This window comes from Bos javanicus, chromosome 19 (assembly GCF_032452875.1).
Source record: "Bos javanicus breed banteng chromosome 19, ARS-OSU_banteng_1.0, whole genome shotgun sequence".
Classification (NCBI taxonomy): Eukaryota; Metazoa; Chordata; class Mammalia; order Artiodactyla; family Bovidae; genus Bos; species Bos javanicus.
In genome coordinates, this window is record NC_083886.1 from 23,963,333 (window position 1) to 23,985,056 (window position 21,724).

The following is a 21,724-nucleotide window of genomic DNA, read 5'->3' on the forward strand; positions in this document are numbered from 1 at the left end:
AATCTTTTGAGGATAGGAGTGGGGATATTAAGCCAAGAAGCACAAGAGTGTATATCTGGGCCACTATTTGCCTGGTGGTATCCCCAAGTCAAGATAAGGTGATTCTTAACACTCATTTAGAAAATAAAATACTCAAGAGAGAACTTCCCTTTGACTCAGGTTGGTATGATTCCTTGGTTTCTCTGACATAAGTGACTTCTGCATCTCAAAGGCCACCCATACAGCTGAATACTTCCTACCTTGCTAAGTACTTGGCTTCGATCTGCAATGTCTATATATATGACTTCCACATGTTTCCATGCCTCAGGCTCCAGTTTATGCACCTGCAGGAACAAGGGTGACCACTCATTATGTACAATTTTATAGCTACCACACCCTTTACCCAGAATGGACATCTAACAGCAGCTGTTCCCATAGCCATAGTCATGAGATTCCTACCAGTCCATACAAAACTATCCAAAGGAGTGGGAGGGTGAATGAATTTTAAGTGGACATACATTTGAGAACTAATGCTCTGATTTTTCAAGCTAAATATGACTGCAGCAGCCCAAGACACTCTCCAGGCTCCCCTAGCACCTTCTTCATTTCCGTGTGTTCCCCCTTTGTAAAGATTGCATATTCCTCTTGTGAGGATCCTGCCTGCTTAGCCATATACTGCTTATTTTGATGCTCTTAAAAATTATTAATAACTAACTTGGAACTTCCCTGTGGGCCAGTGGTTAAGACTTTGCCTTGCAATCTGGGGAGCTAATATCCCTCATACCTTATGGCCAAAAAGCCAGAACATAAAAAAACAACAGAAGCAATACTGTAACAAATTCAAGGAAGACTTTAAAAATGGTCCACATTAAAAAAAAAAAAAAAAGGTCCACATTAAAAAAAAGTAAAAGATCTTAAAAAAAAGATAAAAATTAACTAATTCAAAGAGGTGGTATGAGTTACAAAATTCTGATACAAGTTGAAACATACAAAAGGATATGATAAAAAGTAACTCTTTCTCTTGCATGTCTCTCAGTCAGCTCTCAGGTACCACCACTGCAGAGATTTTCTTTTAATACAGAAGGTAGCACATATTTTACATCCTTTTTTTCCCCACTGAACAATATCTTTTAAAGACTGTTCCCTCCTGGCTCTTTTTAATGGCTGCATAATAAACGGCTACATGGTTGCACAATGTTTTCTTTAACAGGATCCCACTGGTGGGCTCTTATGTTTTTAACCTTTGGCTACACCAAGAATGGCTCAGTCGTAAAGAATCCCCCTGCCAATGCAGGAGACTTCAGTTTGATCCCTGGGTTGGGAAGAGTCCCTGGAGGAGGATATGGCAACCCACTCCAGGATTCTTGCCTGGGATATCCCATAACCAGCAGAGCCTGGCAGGCTACAGTCTGTGGAGTCGCAAAGAGTCGGATATGATGTAGTGACTAAACCAACACCAACAATACAGCAATGACTCTCCCTGTATATTGAATGATTTCACACATACGAAAACATAACTATAGTATAAATTCCTAGGTGTGGAACTGCTGGAGTAAGGGACACGTATATTTTAAACCCGAGGAGTTACTGGCAAACTATGCTCTACAGAGGCTGTAATTTTGATGGGCTTTTTTCAGGGGTGTGGGGGCGCATCGCACATGTGGCTCTGGGATCTTAGTTCCCTGAGCAGGGACTGAACCCAGGCCCACTGGGTGGTCAGGGGATTCGCTCATTTTGATGTTATAAAACTTTAGCTCTTCTGTGCCAGGAGTTGTATTTTAGACCAATCCCAGCACTAGCAGAAGGTCCTTGAAAGCATCTTGGAGATCATACTTCTAAGATTAGAGACAGAGCAATCCCATGCTGGTAGGACAGATCTAGGCACAGGCTGCGAGCTTCCTGGCCAAGAAAAAGGGGACCACAGTGAAGAGCCCTTGGCAGGGATAGTCTCGGTACCCTGTCCTGAGGCCTGGAAGGCCTCGGGGGGCTTGGGAAGTGCTACTTACGTTCTCCAGGGTCCCAAGATCAGGTTTGTGCCAGGTTTCAATTTTAATCAGGAAGTCTTCTTTCATGTACTCATTCTGCGGGAGGGGAAAGGACACCTTGCAGTCACTCGGCTCGAAGCTGCAGAGTAACTGCCCCTCACCACCCACTCTGGGCAGGCAGGAGCCCCCAGCCTCTGCCTGGTACCGACAGCTCACTGTACCGGGGGCCCACAGTACGCCAGGCGCACGGTACCTCACTCAGTCTTCACCCCAGCCTGTGAGGGCTGTGGCAACACGACCCTCACCTCACAGTTGAGGAAAGTGAAGTTCAGAGGGGACTTCCCAAGTTCACAGAGATAACAACAGACCTGGGCCTCAAACTCAGTTTTGTCTGACTTCAAAATTCACGTACTTAATCCTTGTATCTCTGCCATTCTCCTCGTGTGCAGGGTGTACAGGCTGACTGGCAGCGTGGGAAGAGCACAGGGAGACTCCCGAGCCATCCGAGCGTGTTGCCCACTTCCCCCGCCACTAGCCAGCCTTCAGCTGAGGCTGAAGTTCTCAGCCTTTTAAGCCTTCATACTAATTATCATCTTCTTCCCTTAGTGGTTTTAAAAACTGGAACTACTTAAAGGAGGAACATGTTAACCCCCTAACTCCTCAGTGGGAATCAGGCTCCCCGAAACTTCCTGTGAGGATGCTGCAGGGAGGACAGAGGGGGCGCTGACAGAGGGGCTGGGCAAGGAGAAGACCAGGCTGATGCCACAATCCTGCCTAGTGCTCACTGGGGTCAACAGATGCCCAAATGGGAATGCCCTGATCGGGTCAGTGGCACTGGAGTTTTCTGTACAGCCTTGAGGAGGCCAGGCCTGGGGCGGGCAGGGGAGAACCACGCGTCACTCTGTACACATGAGACCTGGGGCTAGGACGCCACAGTCCTGACTACTGACTGCTGCAGCACCTACAAAACCACCTGCCAATGCAGCTTCAAGCAGGAGGGGACGGTGCCAATTAACAAGTTCCTCATCAGGACTGAAAGGATGAGGCCTCAAAAGCCCCAAACGTCACCCAGGACAAAGACAGGAATATCCAGGAGGCCCCAGGGCAGCTCCATTTTTCTTTCTCCTTTCCTTATAAATCATCTACAGTCCCAACGCCCCTGAAAATACTTACTGTGATAACTGCTCCACAGCAAGGACATAGAAGGAAGAGAGAAAAAGATTAATGAAGATGAATAAAATATCCACCCCTCACCCTGGGACCACGGAAGCAAAGACTTTTACTCCCTGGGGCTTACGCCACAGTCACCCTCCAAGTCCCAGCAAGTGCATTTGGGACCTCAAATGCACCACCTCCGAGTTTGACTCGTACACAAGTCCCCGAAGGCCGAATATGGGGTTTCATTAAAGGGATGCCACTACTGGCTCCTGGGGACTATTCCCAGCTGGACAAGGACAGGGAGCAGCCCTGATGAGCTGAAGCACCGAGCCCCATGGCTCTGCGGTCAGACCATCCCCTGGTGTCCCCCTCCTCCCGCCCGGCCCCTGCTTCCAGGGGCACAGGGCAGGGCACCGTAGGCCAGGCACTGTCTATCTGCCCTCTGCATCCTTCCTGTCACGGTAACCAAACCTCTCACCCGCCACACTCCTGCTCATTGTAATGAGACCCCCTCGGAAAGCACTGTTCAATTATTTATCAGAGAAAATGATGGCAGCTCTAATGTCACTGAGGAACGGACTAGCTTTCCTCCTGACCACAGCCCAGATCATTCTGTACTCTCTGAATTTAGGAGTTGGTGCAATTTTGGATGGATGCCCCCACTGCCCCCTCTGACAGCATGTGGGGCTAATAGTCAAGCTCCCTGACTCCAAAACTGAAACTAAGGTTACCTCTGAGACTGAGATGAGGACAAGCTGAAATATAAGGGATAAGATCCACCTCCTATGGAAACAACCCAAGAATAACTGACAAGAACCTAGTGTACAGCACAGGGAATGCTACTCAATATTCTGTAATAACACACGGGAGAAGAATCAGAAAAAGAAAGAGTGTCTGTAGATGTATAACAGAATCATTATGCTGTACATATACCTGAAAGTAACACAACACTGTAAATCAGCTACACTCCACTAAAATCAATAAAGGGAAAATGTTTTAAAAAGAAAGGAGAGAAAGAGAAACAACCCAAGAGACGATCTCAGTAACCTCCCTGAATCCAACGGAAGTTACTTGGAAGAAAGCAACAGATCAAGATGATAACTAAAAGGCTTATTGAAATAACTGCCCTGTTATTCGTTTAAAAAAAAGGAAATGATGGGTGCAATATCCATCAAGGGTGAGTCCAAAGAGACCAGCGTGGCAGCAGTTCTCTGGCGCTGTACGAGGCCTGTCTAGCAGCCCCACCCTGAGTGTCAGGTTGGCCTATTAGCAGCCCCACCCTGAGTTCAGGTTGGTCTGGTCTGATGACACGCGTCACCAGGGTTCTCCAACAAACCACCTGATTCTGAGTCTATGCTCCCCGAGCAGCTTTCTAGTTTGGCCTCTGCCGGGATGGAATGTGCTGATCGATACACACAAGGGTCTGATCACTTAAGCAAGTGGATGATGTTCTCCACTACACGCTGGAATTTGGTTTCCCGAGTAGATGAGCCCACAAGGGAAGAAAGTCCTACTTGGCAAACAGGAATATCTGGTTTCATTAGTCATTCTGTATTTCATTTTAACTTAATATTTTGGCATTTCGGGGAGGGCGGGGGTGGGGGATACCTTTGGATATCAGCTCTTTCTAGGATCCTGAGAAGCAGATCCACTCAGTTCTGACAAATTGTGAATGTACAAGGGTGATGACCCCCGTTTAATGGCCTTTCATGCTAACATGGGTGAACAGACAATCCTCCCTAATCTTTTCCAGCCTCCCTGCTTCCAAACACCTCTGCACTCAGACAGTTCTCTTTTCTTCAAACTGCAACCCTAGGTAGTCTGGAAGAGCCTCAGTAAACTCTCTGCAGTTGGAAAACAGGGCTCTCCAATGAGACCAGTAAGGTCCTTCCCATGCTTCCAAGGCAAGGGGCATAGGTTCAACCCCAAGACAGGGAACTAAGATCCCACATGCTGTGTGGTGTAGCAAAAAAAAAAAAAAAAAACAGAAATCCTCCCAAAACTATGTCTTTATTGAAATTGTATTCAGACAGGGTTAAGGTTAGAGGGAGAGGCAGGAGGAGAAATATTTATTTCCCTCTTCCTACTTTCTTTCCTTTTTTCATGGAGTGCTTCATGAATTTGCGTGTCATCCTTGCACAGGGGCCATGCTAAACTCAGAATCATTCAAGTTTTAGTCTATGTGCTGTTAAAAGCAAGTGTCTCTTCCTGCTATCATTTACAGGCCCAGGCCCATCTTACCCTCTGCTCATGTCCCAACTCATGAGCATCGGGGGATAAGAAATAGAGAGAAATAAGGTTAAGAGGACAGAAAGAGCTGAGAACAAGTAGAATATTGCAAATCCATCTTCCTTCTACTCAGAACAAGGTCAGAACCTTCCAAAAGGCATGTGGAATTTTGCTCCACGCCCCATTATCCCTCTCACTTCAACTCTGATCTGCTTAGGCCAGCCTAAGAGTTCTGAACTAATAATCTTTCTCCCACCAGTCCCCAGCGGGAACTGGACACAGCCTTCCTTGTTCAGAGCTCTTTTAAAAGACCCATGTCTAACTGAACAGATCTAAGATTCAAGCACTCATACTGCATGATGGTGGGTTCTGAATGTAAAGTCAACACCCACTGAAGAAGCCAACCTCCTCTCCCTCACTGCCTGCCTCTCCTCTCCGTGGGGTATTTAGAAATTGGTTTTCTTCTTTTGGCCATGGATCAGAACAAGATGCTAATGAACATAAGGCGTCTAGAAAAATGCCCGTCAGCTGTAGCTCACTCTCCCCAGACCTACACAGAGGGCAGCAGCGGCTCAGCGGGCACAAGCTGTGAACCCAGAACCCCGCCCCGGGCATGCAGCAGTCCACACTACCCGCTTGCCTCCTTTATGCCAAGTTGGCTAAGGTTCTTATGATGCATGCTCAGTGCAGCTCTCTGAGACATCAGGAAAACTCACCCTTGGCCCCAGACCAGCCGCACCCAGCCACGGCGCACACTGTGTGTCTTTTAGGAAAGTGTGTGTGTGCCCCTTTTCCAAGAATTGAACAGCGTCCTGTCTGATGCTTAGGGAACAGCGATGTTTGCGTTTTCAGCTATAGCAATAAAACTCTAGGCATTACACATGCCAGGCCCCACCAATGACTGAGCATCTCCTGATACAAGGTTCTCGAGTGAACAAGGACCAGAGAGCAATGACCCTGTTTCTAGATGGCAGTCATTCCCTGAACAGGATGAGGACCACACAATTTTCCTCATCAGATACAATCTAGGGAGTGCTGGGTCCCCACAAATGAGAAGATAAGTGTCATAGTACATGTAAGCAGAGGCTGGCAGGAGGACCCCACAGCCAGACTGTCTTCACCAACAAATGCAGACCGGCTGGAGGGAAATCCTCGTAACTCACAGTCAAGTTCCAGGGACCTGGAGGGAACCCCCACCGAGGATATGCATCAGTAACAGCATGGGCTGTCCAAGAGGTCTGCTTCAAAACAACCCTCAAGACTTAGGAATTTTGAAAAGGGATTCCCAGAATGTCTAGAATAGAAAACCCAGAGACGAGACTAGTGAAGATTAAGAGAAGCCTTCCACTCCCACTCCCTCCTTCAACTATAGAACATGCTGGTCAAGTGGAAGGCGCTGACTTATGGCTCTTACCAGTGATCTCCCTCTTGCTGGGCCTCCCCTCCTCAAATCTGGTGTGCGGATGGCAGGTGTTACGTAACATACTTGGGGAATAGCTGTTTCTGAATCCTTTGTCATCACATATTGGGCTTATTTCAACACTTCTCCAATAATATCAAGGTTTTCCTTGCTATGTTTCTGGTGTATAAGCCTGGTCTTTCACCCGGGCAAGAAGGTAACCCTAACAGGCTCTTTCCTATGACTGCCCCTCTCTTTTTTTAAAAAAAGAATCTTTTGGCCACATGGCATGCAGGATCTTACTTCCTACGACCAGGGATTGAGCCCATGACCCTTGCAGTGGCAGCACGCAGTGCTAACCACTGGACCGCCAGGGACGTCCTGGATGGCCTCTCTCCAGAGTCCCTGAACCTCACAGTTGCTTTTCAAGCCAAACGTGAATATATACCATTAAGGCTGGAAACTTCAGCATCTAACACTAAGGGAGGGGTGTAAAAAGACCCTAGCATGTTCAAACAATGGAATTCTGTGCAACCATTAACCAATTTTTAAAAATAGACTATAGATAGTGACAGAAAATAGGTTTTCCATCTACTGAGTAAAAACGGGCAAGCTAATAATTAGTAACATTTGACCCACAATTTGTCTGGAAAACACGTCTGGAGGCTTTACACACACACACACACACACACACACACACACACACGTATATAAAAGCATTTTAAAAAAGGATTAGACAGAAAGACACTAAAATGTTAACAGCGACTAGAAAACGGAAGGATCATGGGTGATTACTTTCTTATGTTTGTATGTATTCTCCGAAACTTACCCAGAGGACATTACTTTTGTAATGAGTAAAAAAAATCACAATTATCATACTATCCCCAAATAGGAGGGACTGGTTCTGTGCGTCTTGGGCCGGGGCTCCTTGGTGGTTCCCACCCAGCTGGCTGCCAAACTGCACTAGGCGACACTGCCGCTCACCACCAGCCTGAAGAAAGACCCCAAGCTCATCCTTGCACTGGCTTAATCTGGAAAATGGAGGCGGGAGACACACCCCAACTCACTGCCACCCAGGGCCTACTTAACTACACATCCACGGCGGGGCGGGGGCTGTACTCACCGGTTCTGCAGTAAGGGTAGGCATTCCATGCTTTTTCATGTATATTGAGGGCTCCCTCTGGGGCCAGCATTCGAACAAACGTGGGCACTTTGCTGTAGTGAGAAAAGGGTTATGAAGAGAAAAGGGGGAGAGAGTTAAAGACAGTGGGCTTCTGTGGTACATCCTCCAGGGCACAGTTCCAGTCTCTTCACTGGGGAGTTGACACTCTAGTTCTCACGAGACCAGGAGGTTACTCTGGTTGCATGCAAAGAGCCAGCAGTCAGAGCCCGACACCCCAGCTCCGCTGGCTACTAACATGCATCTGCAACCTGCCCCACGACCTGGCAGGAACAGCACAGCGGATGAGGCCCCAGGCTACCTGCCGTGGCTCATCAGTCCCCACGCTATCGTTACACACCCTTCCAGAGCTCACTGGGCCCAGGGCACGACACTACACCCTGCAAGGATGAGACATCTCTGAGACTGGACCAGAATGACTGGCTGACCGACTTGGAATAGGGGATCCAAGATGATCTGATATGCTGGGGTCAGTTCTAGTGGCCAGGAGGGCCCCAGGGCCATCCTGCCTTTCAGGACAAAATAATTTCTTATCTCAAGTTACAGAACAACAGGTATATAAAGTATGAGCACTTTTTATTTTTTTTAAGGTATGTATATTCCTCTGCCTTAGTGTTATTAGTTTTTTAAAAATATTTATTTGGCTGCATTGAGTCTTAGTTGTGGCACGTGGGATCTAGTTTCCTGGCCAGGGACTGAACCTGGGCCCCCTGCATTGGGAGTGTGGAGTTTCAGTCACTGGTCCACCAGGGAAATCCTCCTCTACCTTAGTTTTTAACTGGTAATCTATGCAATTTAGCAGGTGCCAATAACCTCATCAGCTTTGGTGCCTGAGGCCTCAGAAAGATGAGCTACCCCCAGGAGAGAGCAAACTTCGAACAGAGAGAGCAGTCCCCTGAGACCCACTCACTCACAGCCATACTCATTCAGGTGTCTGTGTGTGCCAGGCACGGGACACACGCACACATCACGCAGCCGTGGCCCCTGTCCTCGGGGAGCTTCCGTTCTAGTGCGGAGTGGAACTAATCAGGCAGAGCACTGTGAGGACACATGAATGGGGAGGTTCCCCAGGGAGAGGAAGGTTTATGTGAAAACACAGAGTCGTGAGTGGGTAGGGCTGAGCTAGACAAGAGGACGGGGGTGGGATGGGAAAAGCTGGGGGGAAGAGAGAGAAGTTCAGAGCAACTGGCATAAGGCATAAGGTGGGGAACACAGGAGAACTAGCAGAGGCTGAGCCACAGAAGATCCTGCATCTACACCACAGAGGATGGACTTTGTCCCGGGGGCAAAGGGCCATCTATAGCTCTAAAGCTGGGGAGCAACAGATCTGGACAGAATACTAGGAGCTGTGCGGAGTGGCAAATAATCCAGACAAGAGACTGGAAGGAAAGAGAAATGCTGATATAACCAAGGACATGGACTCAAAAGGACTTGATGTGATATGATGAAGAAGGTAGAGGGTGTGGTGAACCCATGGTTTTTGACCGGGAAGACTAACAGCTGACAGGAAGGCTTTGGTCCTTATGAGGAGAGGTGGCCATGGCACACAGCACTGTTGGTTTGGTTTTAGTTTTCTTTTTATAGCAGTTGGGTGTCTTGCGGTTAACAGCAGTGGTGGGGGTGGAATTCCCTGGTGGTGAAGTGGTTAGGACGTGGGCTTTCATTGCTGTGGACCCGGGTTCAATCCCTGGTTGGGGGACTAACTCTCCATAAGCTGCATGACCTAGCCAATAAAAAGACTAGTGGTAGGCAGGTTCAAAGCTTCTACCCTCTCCATAAGGAAGAGGGTGAGACAGGGCCTACTCTCTACATGTACTCGACTACGTCTCGAGGAACCAACTGGTCCCTGCTACCAGCCTCACTATGTCTTTTCAAAGTTCTCATTAAAAAATGTTGGGCTGGCCAAAAAGTTTGTTGGGTTTTTCTGCAGCACCTTATGGAAAAACCCAAATGAACTTTTTGGCCAACCCAATACAAACGCACTACAAGGAAGGTTTGTCCTGAGCCTAACTCTCATCAATGGCTCAGAAAGAATGGGTAGGCAGTCAGCTCAAAGGTCGAAGGGGAGGTGTAGAGGGAATAGAGCACAATGGCGAGGAAGTGGGATCGTGGTGAGATTTCCTCCCCCACTTCAGCGCTGCTCTGCACGCTCCGGCACTCACAGAACCGTGGACCAGCCCCTGGGCTGGCGCTTCTACATCCCTAGAGCAGACTTCAATTAGCAATTTTACCAAATGAAAATGGAACTGCTTTGTTCAGTTGAATTGACTAGAGATTAAGGTTCAGGTCTATGTTGCACAGCAATGCGAACGTACTTAATGCCACTTAACTTAAAAATGGTAAAAACAGTGAATCTTGTGTTGTGTACATCTTACCACAATTGTAAAAAGAAATTGAAGGCTTATTTTTTCCAGCAGTGGGTCGCTTCTAAAACAAGCTTGATTCAACATCCACTTGAGCTGGTCTAAGTTTACTATGACTTTCAACGTTCTTTTGGGCCAGTTTACAGTTTACGAAAATATTACTGTCTTGGTTAGGGATTCAGCAATTGTGTGATTTGCAACGGATTCTGGTACCCAAATCAGTTTGTGCAATACTTTTAAATACTTAACAGCTTCAAGGTAAAGAGAGGTACCAAAATTTCTCCAGGACCCGATTTTATAACATCAGAATTTAAAACACTATCTGAAGCCACAATTCTACTTTTAGGCACAATTTATTATAGATTTACACATACTAAACATATCACAGGATCTGTGCAGAAGGAGTTTTAGTGGAGGACTGCCTATGAACATGTGGAAATAACGGTAAATTTATTTCAAGATTGGCAAAACCACTGCCAGCACGTCTGTTCGTAGACTGCATGTGCTTTAAAAGAGGCCAAATATGCTGACAGTGAAACAGCCATGATAAGAAAAGAAAGAAGAGATCCCATCTCTGTCAGATAACATAACAATAAAGGAAATGAACACCCACTTACACACACACACACACACACACACACACATTCTTTGTACTCACAGACAATGAAAGGGCCCACAAGAAGATAAGCACTATCCCTTCTAGGGACTAGGAGCCTGGTGGGGCAAGTAACACTTTAAAAACAAACAGAACAGCCCTTAAAAGAGCAAAGAAGAACCACCTCTACCCACTGTCACAGGTGAAACAACTTGAGTAACCAGCCAACACTACAAACACCCGCAATGGGCCGCCGTCTGCGCTCTGACAGCAGGCCCCACCCTGGCTCTGCCGTGGGCACCTACCTCTGTAAGTGGTAGATCTTGTGCGTGTATTGGCCTTTCTCGCCGTCCTTCTCATAGGGCTCGTTCACCAGGACCTCCACGCCTTCACCACCACCCGTTTCATTTTTGCTGGCCTCAGCCACAGAATACAGCTGCCCTACTTGATACTGAAGGAACACAGAGAGGGGAGTTACTGCCAACCCAGAATCTTCTTGAGGGCTGCACAGAGTCCTGTTGCCGGGAGCTGTCCACTGAGATGGCTCTGGGATCCCTGAATCCGGGGGCTCATCCCGTAGTTCCTAACGTGGCCTGGTCCAAATCTCCCCCAGAGCCACTGACAACGCTGCTCTGTGCCCCTTCTTTACCCGTCAGAGGTGTCTAATTTCATCCTTCCCTTTTTCACATCCTCCTTCAAGGTTTAAGGAGGCAGGTGAATATACTTCATTTCATACCACTATCCAGAAAATAGATTATAGAATCCAAGGTAGTTTTTGCTCTGTGTCTGACTCTGGTCCCAGATTCCCAAACAAGATCGGGCTGGTTGCTAGAAGTCTCTTTATCCCATCCCCCTTAACAGACGTGACTTTCTGTGAACAAACGCACCCAATGCTCCGTGAAATCCACAACCTCTGCTGTCACCCGGGCTCATCTTTTTGCTTCCGCTCCAGCACTGGGCCCCTCCTCCCCTGCCAGCACCTCAGGGAGAAGTCTTGCAGGCAACCAAATCTCCTGATGCTTTCCTGATTCCTGGTAGGGCTGAAGCAAGTGCCCTGCTTCTCGTATTCCATAGCACAGATTCCTATCCCACGGTGCTGGCCAGATGCACCCTCTAGGTTGGCACTTACTAGGTGCCCAAAGCCTAGTTTTCCTTTATTTGGGTCACATGCCACCCTATCAAGTCACCAGTCAAGATTGCTGGCCTCCTCTGATCCCCTCAGGACAACACGGTATGAGGGCCAATGACCCGGGCAGTGCCCAGGCCTGGCCCTTCTGTTTAGAGGGGAAAACAAGGTGAGAAGAGAACAAACAGCAGCTGTTAAAGCAGGAAGTTACACCTATACCAAGGGATGCCTCTTCCCTGTCATGGCCAATGCCACGAGCCACAACAGTTTAGGGAGTACGAGGAAAAGAGAAAAAGGTACTTGATTACAGTTTGGGGGAGAGGTGGGGATCGAGATTGCCTCATCCCTCCACACTCCCTCCCCAAGCTCCTGGTACTCCCGGGAGCGAAAGACAAAGGTCTTTCTCTCCTTGAGATTAAAGCAGAAAAGCTGTGTCTCTGGGCAGCCACCGTGGAAGCTACTGTGTGCAGCAGCAAGGAGCAGTGCGGCTTCCCCCGCTCCGCCTCAGCCTTGGAAGGCCGCTCTAGCCGGCAGCCTCCCGAGCTCCGCAGGGACATTTCTGGGCAAAACCTGTGAGGTGAAGCAGCACACCAGGACTCACTGTTCACCGCGAGAGAACCCACCTTCCAAAGCAAAGACACAGTACAAGTTGCCAAGGAAAGACCCAAGCAAACCAGCAAGGCTCAGTTGATCCCGTGAAGAGGCACATCTGGGTGAGAGCCAGTCACCTTGACCTTGCTACTCCAGAGTTACATCCAGGCTGCCTCAATGCCCCCACAGAGCCCCAAGCTGTCCCGGTGCCTTTCCAAGTCCAACCCCTAACAGGGGCGTCCATGAAAACCCCTATCAAGTGGGTCAGGGTTTGGCTTAGCCAGGGATCCTAAGCAGCAGCAGTGAGTCTGTTTCAGAGTCATGAGAACATCCAACCACTGACTCAGCAATCCTGAAGGGCAGGCTGGGGAAAGGGCCTGGTAGAGGGGACTGGGTTGCTGGCTGGTGGTGCTGCCTGGGGAGGGGCCCACGCATTGACTAATCCCCTTCGTTTGGTTCCTCTTCAGCTGCAGGAATCAGAGGGCAGGCTCTAAGAGGATCAGTGTGCTGGGCTGGCATCTTTCCCTTTTAATCTCTCTTGATATTCTGATCCTTTAATCCCAATGAGACATGTGAAGGCGGTTTTGTTAATCCAAAGGGGTGAGCAAGACTGGCCTCCACAAGCCACCAGCGAGGGACACTTTTCATATCAGAGGGTTCCCTTTGGCATCGGGGCTCCACACCCTGCAAAAACAGAAAGCAGCCAGACTCTGATGGCATAGAGGCGGGGGCTCGGGGTCAGAACATTAAATCAGATAAAGAGCCTTGGGGAGACCAGGACTGCAGCCTCCTCTGGCCCAGAACACTGCTCCCTGCCCTGGAGAGCTGCTCCTTTGCTCCTAAGAACTAAGGAAAACAGAGGCCCCACCACACTGGAAAATCTGGAAGTGGGAGCCCGGGAAGATGCGGTGGGTGGGCCTGGAACATGTCATGAAAAACAGCGCAGCTGTTGCTCCCACCCCCATGGCCCTGCCAAGCCAGGTACCAAAGGGGCCTGGTGCCGTGCATCTCTGGAAAGGAGAAGTAAAACAGCCCTATCCACAGGAGGGGGAAAAGGCGGGCGGGACTGAGTAAGAAACCGCTGGCGGACATAGCACGTTAAAGGACCAGGGCTCTCTGGCTCTGCTGCGGAGCATCTAGAAATCCTGCCCAGTTAGGCCAAAGGCTCTGGCCAGCCACACCCGATTTCACCCCAAACATTGACTCAAGCCATCGGGATGGTCATGAAGACAGGGTCTTCTCTCTTCTCTTCCCCTTCCCAAATGATAAAGCTCCAAGGGCCTCCAATTGGGAAGTGAATCCAACTGCCACGTGACACTGGGCTGTTTCCAGTCAGGACGGGTTATCAATAAAGACTCTGGGAAGACTGGTCATTATTTATTTCTTCTAGGGCTTCCCCACCCAAGATTTTCTGATCTTCTGGAACTAAGGTTCAGCCAACCAAAGAACAGCTCCTGCTTCAACCTGACACAGGCCAAGCACCGCTTCCTCATTGGTGGTTTCTGGCTGGGAACGGGTTGACCATCATCAGGCTTACAGATGAAATCCCGACCTGTGCTTACTTCCTAAGCTTCTGCTTTCAGGCTTGGTTCACCCCACCTCACCACTTCCTCAAGGCTCCAAAAAAAAAAAACAACAAACAAGCCACTGCAAACTGAAAACCAGCAATTGCAGACGCTCTCAAGGTGTCTTCCCCTTTCCCGCCCTTCGTGGCCCCACCATGAGCAATCAGCCCAGAGCTGCCCTAGACAAGTGCCGGCCCTCCTGCATCTGCCACCTCGCTCAGACACTCCCACTTGTCATTAAAGTCGAGAAACTCCCTGTAAGAAAAGATCCGTTTCACCCCTAAATGCCACTCTGAGGCGCTCCTGAATTTCCAGGGGACGTTTGCCTCACTGGGGTATGGGACCCTGCTGTACAGCAGAGAGGGAGTCACCAGACCCCCAACAGCAGAGTTTCAGGGCAAGTGACATGCTGGGCCTTCTTGCCTGGTCTCCTGGTTTGGAAAATCATCACTTGCTATTTTTCATAAAGAGAACAAGGACCCCAAAAGAGATGGGTTAGCAGGGACCGCCCCCCACCCTCCAAGCCAACAGCTATCAGCCCAGGCACATGATTCCCAGGCCCCCAGTACATCTCAGGGGTCACAGCATCCACCCAGCCACCCCCTCGCCCAGCCTCTCAAGTCTCATTTCTCGTATCCTCCTCTCCCGGAACTCCCCTGTTGTGTCCGAGGTCCACCTCTGAGCCCTCCCCCAGGTTCCTATAGCTCTCAACAGAGATGCAGCCCACCCCGGGGGGCTGATGCCTGCCCACCCTCCCTCTCATCTCAAGTGTGCTGCGAGCTCTGTTGGCCCGGTCTCAACTTGCAAAGGACCATTTCATATGTGGAACCAGGTGGAAGTGCTCAAGGGAGCTGACACTGCAGCGAAGAGCGGCTGTGGGCAGCACTGTGGCTGAGCAGCTTCACCCGAAGTTTAGCTCAGCTGGAAGCTGGGGGCTCTGGTGGTTCCGAAGGGATCAAAGAACAAGGCTGAGCTGGGAGAGGAGCGTGAACGAAGTTCAGAGGAAGGGCGGGACGAGGGAGGCTCCGGGGCAGTGTTCTGCTGTTCCGGAGGCCGACTCTGAGTCAGCTCGGCCTATGAACCTTCATGAGGTCAATCCTGCCAGATTGCCATTCACGGGGACGTCGGGCCCAAGAACCATAAAAGGACAGAGGCCAAGCCAAGCCCATTTATCATTCCCTGCCCTCCGTAAAAGGAGGGTTCTAGCCTCAGCCTTCTTCGCAGTCACCTAACTGTGGCGAGGAAGAGCCTCGGAGATTTCAGCCCTGCTGGTCTGCTGCACAACCAGAGAGGGCCAGGCAGGCCTCCCTGTCAAGTCACGGAGGTCTCAGAAATGCACGTCCTTAATCTCCTCAGTAACATGTCCCCAGACGGGCAGAGTTCCAGCAGGTAGGGGGTGGGGGCTGGTTTTGTGTCTATCCACAGTTATCTTGCTGGCCAACAGCTTGAGGCAGGTCACACACAGTTGGTCAGATACATTAAGTGCCTTCCTGCAACTGAAAAACGCACCAGGAAAATTCACACTGAGTACTGACTATCTCCATGCTAGGACAAACACGAAAACCATGCGACAATACTCGTGAGGGCTGCCTGGAGCCCAGCTGAGCTGAGGGTCACAAGCAAGCATCTCCAACTCTGGATAAAAAGAGGAAAAGGACTTACCTCCTCTACAGACACAGGTAGGATGACTCGACTGCAAGAGAAGGAAAACAGAGGGTCAGCTTGGGGCTCTGAAAGCATCGTCCTGGAACGGTACTGAATGTGTTGCTGCCCATGACACTGCACTCACTGTCAGAACCCCAGCAGAGAATGGCCTCCTGAGTGCTTCAAGGCTGGGACCCTCGGTCCCTTCTGGCACCCCATTCAGAGCCCTGCGATTCAGCACACACCCATCCCCTCACCAGGCACTTCCTAGGCCTCTGGCTCATGTTTGGAGCTGTCTTCTCCTCCCTCTCCCCGACAAATACCTTCCCCAACAAGACTTGCTGATGAGTCTGCCTCTCTCTGTTAACACAGGAGGATCCATCCCTGTATACTCCGAAGCCAAGATGGGGATTCAGGCCCAAACAAGCAGACCCTGGAGACTGACATCTCTGGGGACCCCACCTCCCAACAGCAGCCCTCAACATGAAAAGTCAGGAAGGGGCCAAGTTCCTCGGAGCATTAATCACCCTAAGAGCATGCACCAACCATCTCAGGGCCAGCTATTACAAGCCACTACCACAAAGCCACTGAGAGAGGACACCTAACTCGTGTTCTGACCTCCAGAAGCTGTCCAAAGGCACCCCAACCCAACTTTCTTTTCCTTCTTCTCCATTTCCATGGCGACCAATTTTGCTGGGGGAACCGCCAGTCAGTCACCTGATGGAGAAGCCATGACCAGCAAAGCCCCAGACCGGTCAGAACTCCACACACACAGAGAAGTGCGAGGGCCAGGGCCCTGCTCAGGGTGGCTTGCATTTGTAACGCAGAGCAGTGGCCAACCCCCAGCTCAGAGCCCTGGGGTCTGAGAGTTGAGACAAAAAAGCTTGGCTGTATTCCTACCAATCAAGCCAGCTCCCAACTCAGATTCTCCATTCCCAGACCCTAGCTGGGAGCCCCTGGAGCCTCCTGCATTTTGCGGGCTCTGCTCTCCTTCCTGGACCACGGTTCTGCCAATCAGGACCCTTGCTCCAGGCTGGTAAATAACCCGCTCACTATTCTCTAGTCCTGCAAAGGTCCCCAGACAGCAAGAGGCACCCAGAGGGGTCTGAGAAAAACATCTCAGTCAAGGCAAGGCATGGAGCAGGAAAGTAGCAGGAAAAATAACATGGGTTCCAAGTCTCTACTGCTGGCTAACTCTCCTCCTCTAGAATGACTCAAATAACGTAAACCCTGCAGGTTTTTGGAAGCTGCCCCTAGTGCTCTCCTCCCATCAGTGAGAGCTGACAGCGCAGAGAAATACTTCCAACGTGGAGGCCACAATTTCTGCACCCTCAGAAGAAACTTCCTAGAAAACAATACACCTTTTATCTTCAAGAACAATGGTAAAAAAAAAAATCACATCCAAGAATTTGCAGAAATCAAGGAGAATTCTGCGAGAGGAAGTGTTGGACAACCTTCAGACTCTGGGTGGGCACTGAGTCTCCACCGGAAAGAGACCTGCATCAGTCAGTTCCTGACAGGATGCTCTGACACTGTGACAGACAGCGGCACACCCAGATGCTTCTCCCTGGCTCCCTGGGAGCAAAACCACTTCAGCAGCAATAGGGTGCAACCGCAAAGGATGGGGCCACAGAGGCTGTGCGGGGCTGGGACTGGAGCCTCGCTCACTTCAGCATGACCTTCACTCGCAGTCTCTCTAGAGCTGCAGCGCTGCAGCCACAGCCAAGCGTCTCCGATGCCCCCCTCTGGGGCCCCCCCCCACCCAGGGATGCACACACACACACATGCCCGAACACACTCAGGGCACAAGTTGAGCAGGAAGGAAATGCAGATGCCAAGCGGGTTCTGCATCCCTGGCACCTTGGACCTTTCCCTGGCGGGCTTCAAGAGGAGGAGAACAAAGACTGGGAGGGGGAGGCTCTCTCTTCAAAACTCGCTCAGATCTCTTCGGAAGGTCCCTTCCCTTCCCTACCTGACCGTTTGCACAAAAACTACAGGTTTCTACAGATGCTAGGATTCGACTGGGAATAGACAAAAGAACCAGGACAGTGGGAAAAGTCTGTCATCTGGACAGTCAGGATTAAAATTCAAAGTGCACCCGACCCTCCTCTTGCTGGCTTCCCAAGCAAGATTCTTCCTCCTTAGCACACAAAACTCTGCGCTCTGGCTGAATCAGCATCAGATTGGATGTCAAGTAACAGAGTGGAGGGACTTCGAAATAAAGCTCTTCAGATGAGGTGTCAAGCTGCGATGACACCCAGGTCTCTTCCCTTTGCTATCCAACACTCCACACTATGTCCTAAATGTCCTAAACACCTCCAAGGAGCAGGCCAGCTAGAACGGGGCAAAGTCCTTTCACTGACAAAATGGAAACAGCTCTCAGCACACCTGCCTGGCTACCAAGTGAGGTCCACCAGTTGCTCTCTACCCCGACATCTCCCACTTCTGGACACCTCCCACTTCCTGACTTCCTGGGCTTCTGCCTCAATGCTGTCCACCTGTCCTCCCCTCTAGGAAGTATGGTTTCCCTGAAAGTTCTTCACGTACACATCCAATCTCCCCTCTTCCCCATCCCCCTGTCCCCAGTCTCTCCTCTTGGAAGAAGGGAAAAAGAAAAGTCCTAAGATGTTTACTTGGAACCATGAGCTTCTGGAACGGATCGTCTCATATTTGAAAGATGTAGCAATCCAGACACCCCCACCTGTCATCCAGTCCCCTGGATTTCACGAGCAAGCCCATCTCCCTGAAATTCCTACCAGAAGTCACTCATGCCCCCCACCCCACCCACCCTCACTACTCAGAAACTCCCTCACTCTTCACCGGTTTTCCTCAGTCAATGGCTTGATGACAAACATCAATTCGTCACAGCAATTTCCCCATCTCTTTGTACCAAGACTGAGAATCCTCCAGAGGCAGGCTGGCCCTGCCCGCCCCACCTCCCTAACTCTAACAACATGTATATTTACTCACAATCATACTTTTTCCAAACTGTCTTCCTCCGTAACACCCTGGGCCTCTCCATCATCATAATCCTCTCACTTTAGCCCCTGCCCAATATTTTCTGAATTCCTCACCCTAGTGTCCCTAAGTCCCAAGCAATCATCCTTTTTCCTTGAATACTTCCTCCTCTGTGTCCAGCACTGAAGACACATGTCACACGGCCAGTCCCCTGCTATCTCCTCATACCCTTCCCCTGTCACTCAGCCTGGTCCGGACTCCCTAGTCCATTTCCTGTGTCTGCTTAACGCAGTCCTTCTCCTGATGCCTAAGGCAACACTCCTCACACCCCAGGTGGCCCTCCACACTCCACCCATCATCTCAACTCCATTCCAGAAGCTGTCTTACCTGATCTCCCAGGGCCCCTTGGCAGTATTCTGGCCCAAACCCCCCTCCCCACCCCTGGCCCTGTCTGCCCTTGTCTAACTGTTCCTGGACCACTCAGACAACTCCTCCCTCTCCTGGGGGTCCTCTCTGCCACTGCTGCAGCTCTGGCTGGCCCCTTCCTCCCTCAGCCTCCACTCCAGGACCACCCCACGTCTCATCCAGCGCTCTCGATTCCTCCTCATGCCCTGTCCCGCTCTCACTGTCCCCTTGACCTCATCCCAGGCCTGCCTGGCCCTCTTTGTCCCCTCAGCCTCTCTTCAGGCCTACTCGGTCCTCGCTGCCCCTTGGGCCCCACCTCAGGTGCTGTATCCCTTCCTCTCCACCCCCGTTCGGCCCACCTCCGGCCCTGTCCGGCCCTGGCTGTCCCCTCAGCTCCTGCTGGGCCGCCCAGTAACCCATCCAGCGCTCTCCATGCCGTCGGGCCCCGTCCGGCCGCAGCATCCCCTCCGCCAGGCCATCAGTCTCCCTGGTCGTCATCCTCGACTCTCCCTCCCTCCTCGCTTCCGCACGGCCGGCTGGACACTCACTACTCCTTGAGCAGCACCATGTCGCTTCGCGACTCGGCGGCTGCCTGCTGCCCGTCCAGCCTCCCGCCCGCTTCCTGACGGCCGCTCTTCCCGTGGCCCGGCCTGGCCCGGCTGCCTGTGCGCCTTCGTCGTGGTCTGCTCTGTCCCCGCCGCTCTCGCTGCGGTCGCCGCGCCGGCTCCTGCCGCCCCGGCCTCGCCGCCTCCCGCGCCGCTGCCGACGCCGCCCGGAGCTCCGGTTCCGCAGCGCCGCGCGGGGGCGGGGCGTCTCTGCGGCAACCAGAGCGTCACGCGCCGCGCTGCGCGCTGACCTCAGCGCGGAGGCGGAGCCTTCTCGGGCCCGCCCCCTCCCGTCCTTAAGTGGGCCGCCGAGGCGGCCTGCGCGTCCCGGGTGGGTCCGCGCATAAGCAAGACCCGAGCAGCAGGCGGCGCCGACACCCAGGTGTCCCGCAGGGTCCTAGGGTGACTGTTCATCTGCAGGCGGAACAGATGCCACTGTGCGTTTGGGCCTGACCTGTGGTGTGGTTTGAGATCTAGGAAAGGTTGTATTAGAAAATGTTAATAATGGCCAAGTTTATGTGCACGTAAGGGCTTGACTCCTCACGACAGCTGTATATCAGAAATGTATTATTACTGTCCCCATTGACAGGTGAAGGGGAGGCAGAGGTCAAGAGACTAGCTCAAGAAAAAAAGAAGAGAAAGAGAGAGACACTTGCTCAAGTCCAAAGCTAGCATGTGATGGGGCCGAGGTTTTTACCCTGCAGTCAGTAGTCTAATATCCTTTATCCAAAAAGTTATTTACTGAGGGTCTGCTGTGCATCAAAATCTGTGCTTTTGTTGAGTGAGCAAGTGAAATGAAAGTGTTAGTTTCATTTCAGTCGTGTCCGACTCTGCAATCCTATGGCTGTAGCCCACCAGGCTCCTCTGTCCATGGATTCTCCAGTTAAGAATACTGGAGAGTGGGTTGCCATTCCATTTTCCGGGGGATCTTCCCCACCCAGGGATTAAACCCAGATCTCCTGCATTGCAGGGCAAATTCTTTACCATCTGAACCAACAGGGAAGCTTGAGTGAGCAAGGCAGATATCATCTTGCCCTTAGGGAACTCAAGATCACCTGGGGGTGGTAGGTAGGTGGATGGAGGGGCAGCCAGGCAGTTAGGATGAAAAGGACTGTGAGAGGTGAAATACAGGTTTGGTGGGGTCACACTGGGGAGGTGTAGTCAGCACAGGCATTCTAGAGGAAGAAGTTCTAAGCTGAACTCTGCAGGGGGCTGAGGTGGGAAGAGGTATGGGACAGAGTTGATGCAATGGCTGGGGGCCAGAGGGCCAGCATGTACTTCAGGGGAACTGAAAGAAGTGACTGCTGCACAAAGTTTGAGGGCTGAGGAGCTGTAGTGGGGTGGGGCGGGCAGAGTATGCAGTTCCTGGGGGTGCTAAGGTGTTTGGAGTCCATCCTCAGGGCATGGGCAGGCATCTATGGATTTTAAGCAGGTCTGTAAGCAGGTCTGGTATTTGACAGCTGGAAGAAAAGGGCACTCAGGGAACCGGAAAGGAAACAGGGAGAACCTGCGTGAGGAGGCCTCTGCAGAAGTCCAGGTAGAGTTGGACTAAGACAATGATGGTGAAAGGGGAGGAAAGAAAGACAGAGATGGATTCAGGAGCAACTCAGGAGGTAAAATCAGCAATACTCTATTGACTAATTAGCTGGGAGTGTGACAGTGAGAAAGGAGGGATGAAAACTTCCTGGGTTTCTGGCCTGGGAATCTGGGTGGATGGCATCGTCTTCAGGAAAAAGAGAACAAAGGAAGATTTGCAGATGGGAAGACAATGGCTAAAATGGAGCAGGACCCTGTGGGGCCCTCCCAGGGACAGATCCTTTCTGTGTCTCCCGTTTGCTGTTTATAAGAGACAGGTGTTACGCAGCCTTGTACACCTTTCCTTGAGTTCCAAAGGGCAGATTCAAACAGTTGCTAATCCAAGAAGGGAGGGAATGCAGAAACA

General features: G+C 50.9%; 1 protein-coding gene and 1 pseudogene across 1 annotated transcript in view; both read right to left on the reverse strand.

The window, feature by feature from the left end:
* Nucleotides 1-19,987, reverse strand: part of PITPNA (phosphatidylinositol transfer protein alpha) — a 35,826-nt gene extending 15,839 nt beyond the window's left edge. Inside the window, exons 1-7 of the mRNA XM_061390629.1 lie at nt 19,726-19,987; nt 15,833-15,863; nt 11,194-11,339; nt 7,874-7,965; nt 3,138-3,145; nt 1,986-2,060; nt 240-323 (exon numbers count right to left, since the gene is read on the reverse strand). Coding sequence (XP_061246613.1) covers nt 240-323; nt 1,986-2,060; nt 3,138-3,145; nt 7,874-7,965; nt 11,194-11,339; nt 15,833-15,863; nt 19,726-19,745 — 456 coding nt within the window. The 5' untranslated portion in view covers nt 19,746-19,987. The remainder of the gene's footprint in view (nt 1-239; nt 324-1,985; nt 2,061-3,137; nt 3,146-7,873; nt 7,966-11,193; nt 11,340-15,832; nt 15,864-19,725) is intronic.
* Nucleotides 5,220-5,320, reverse strand: LOC133233102 (U6 spliceosomal RNA; annotated as a pseudogene).
* Nucleotides 19,988-21,724: the final 1,737 nt, after the last annotated feature.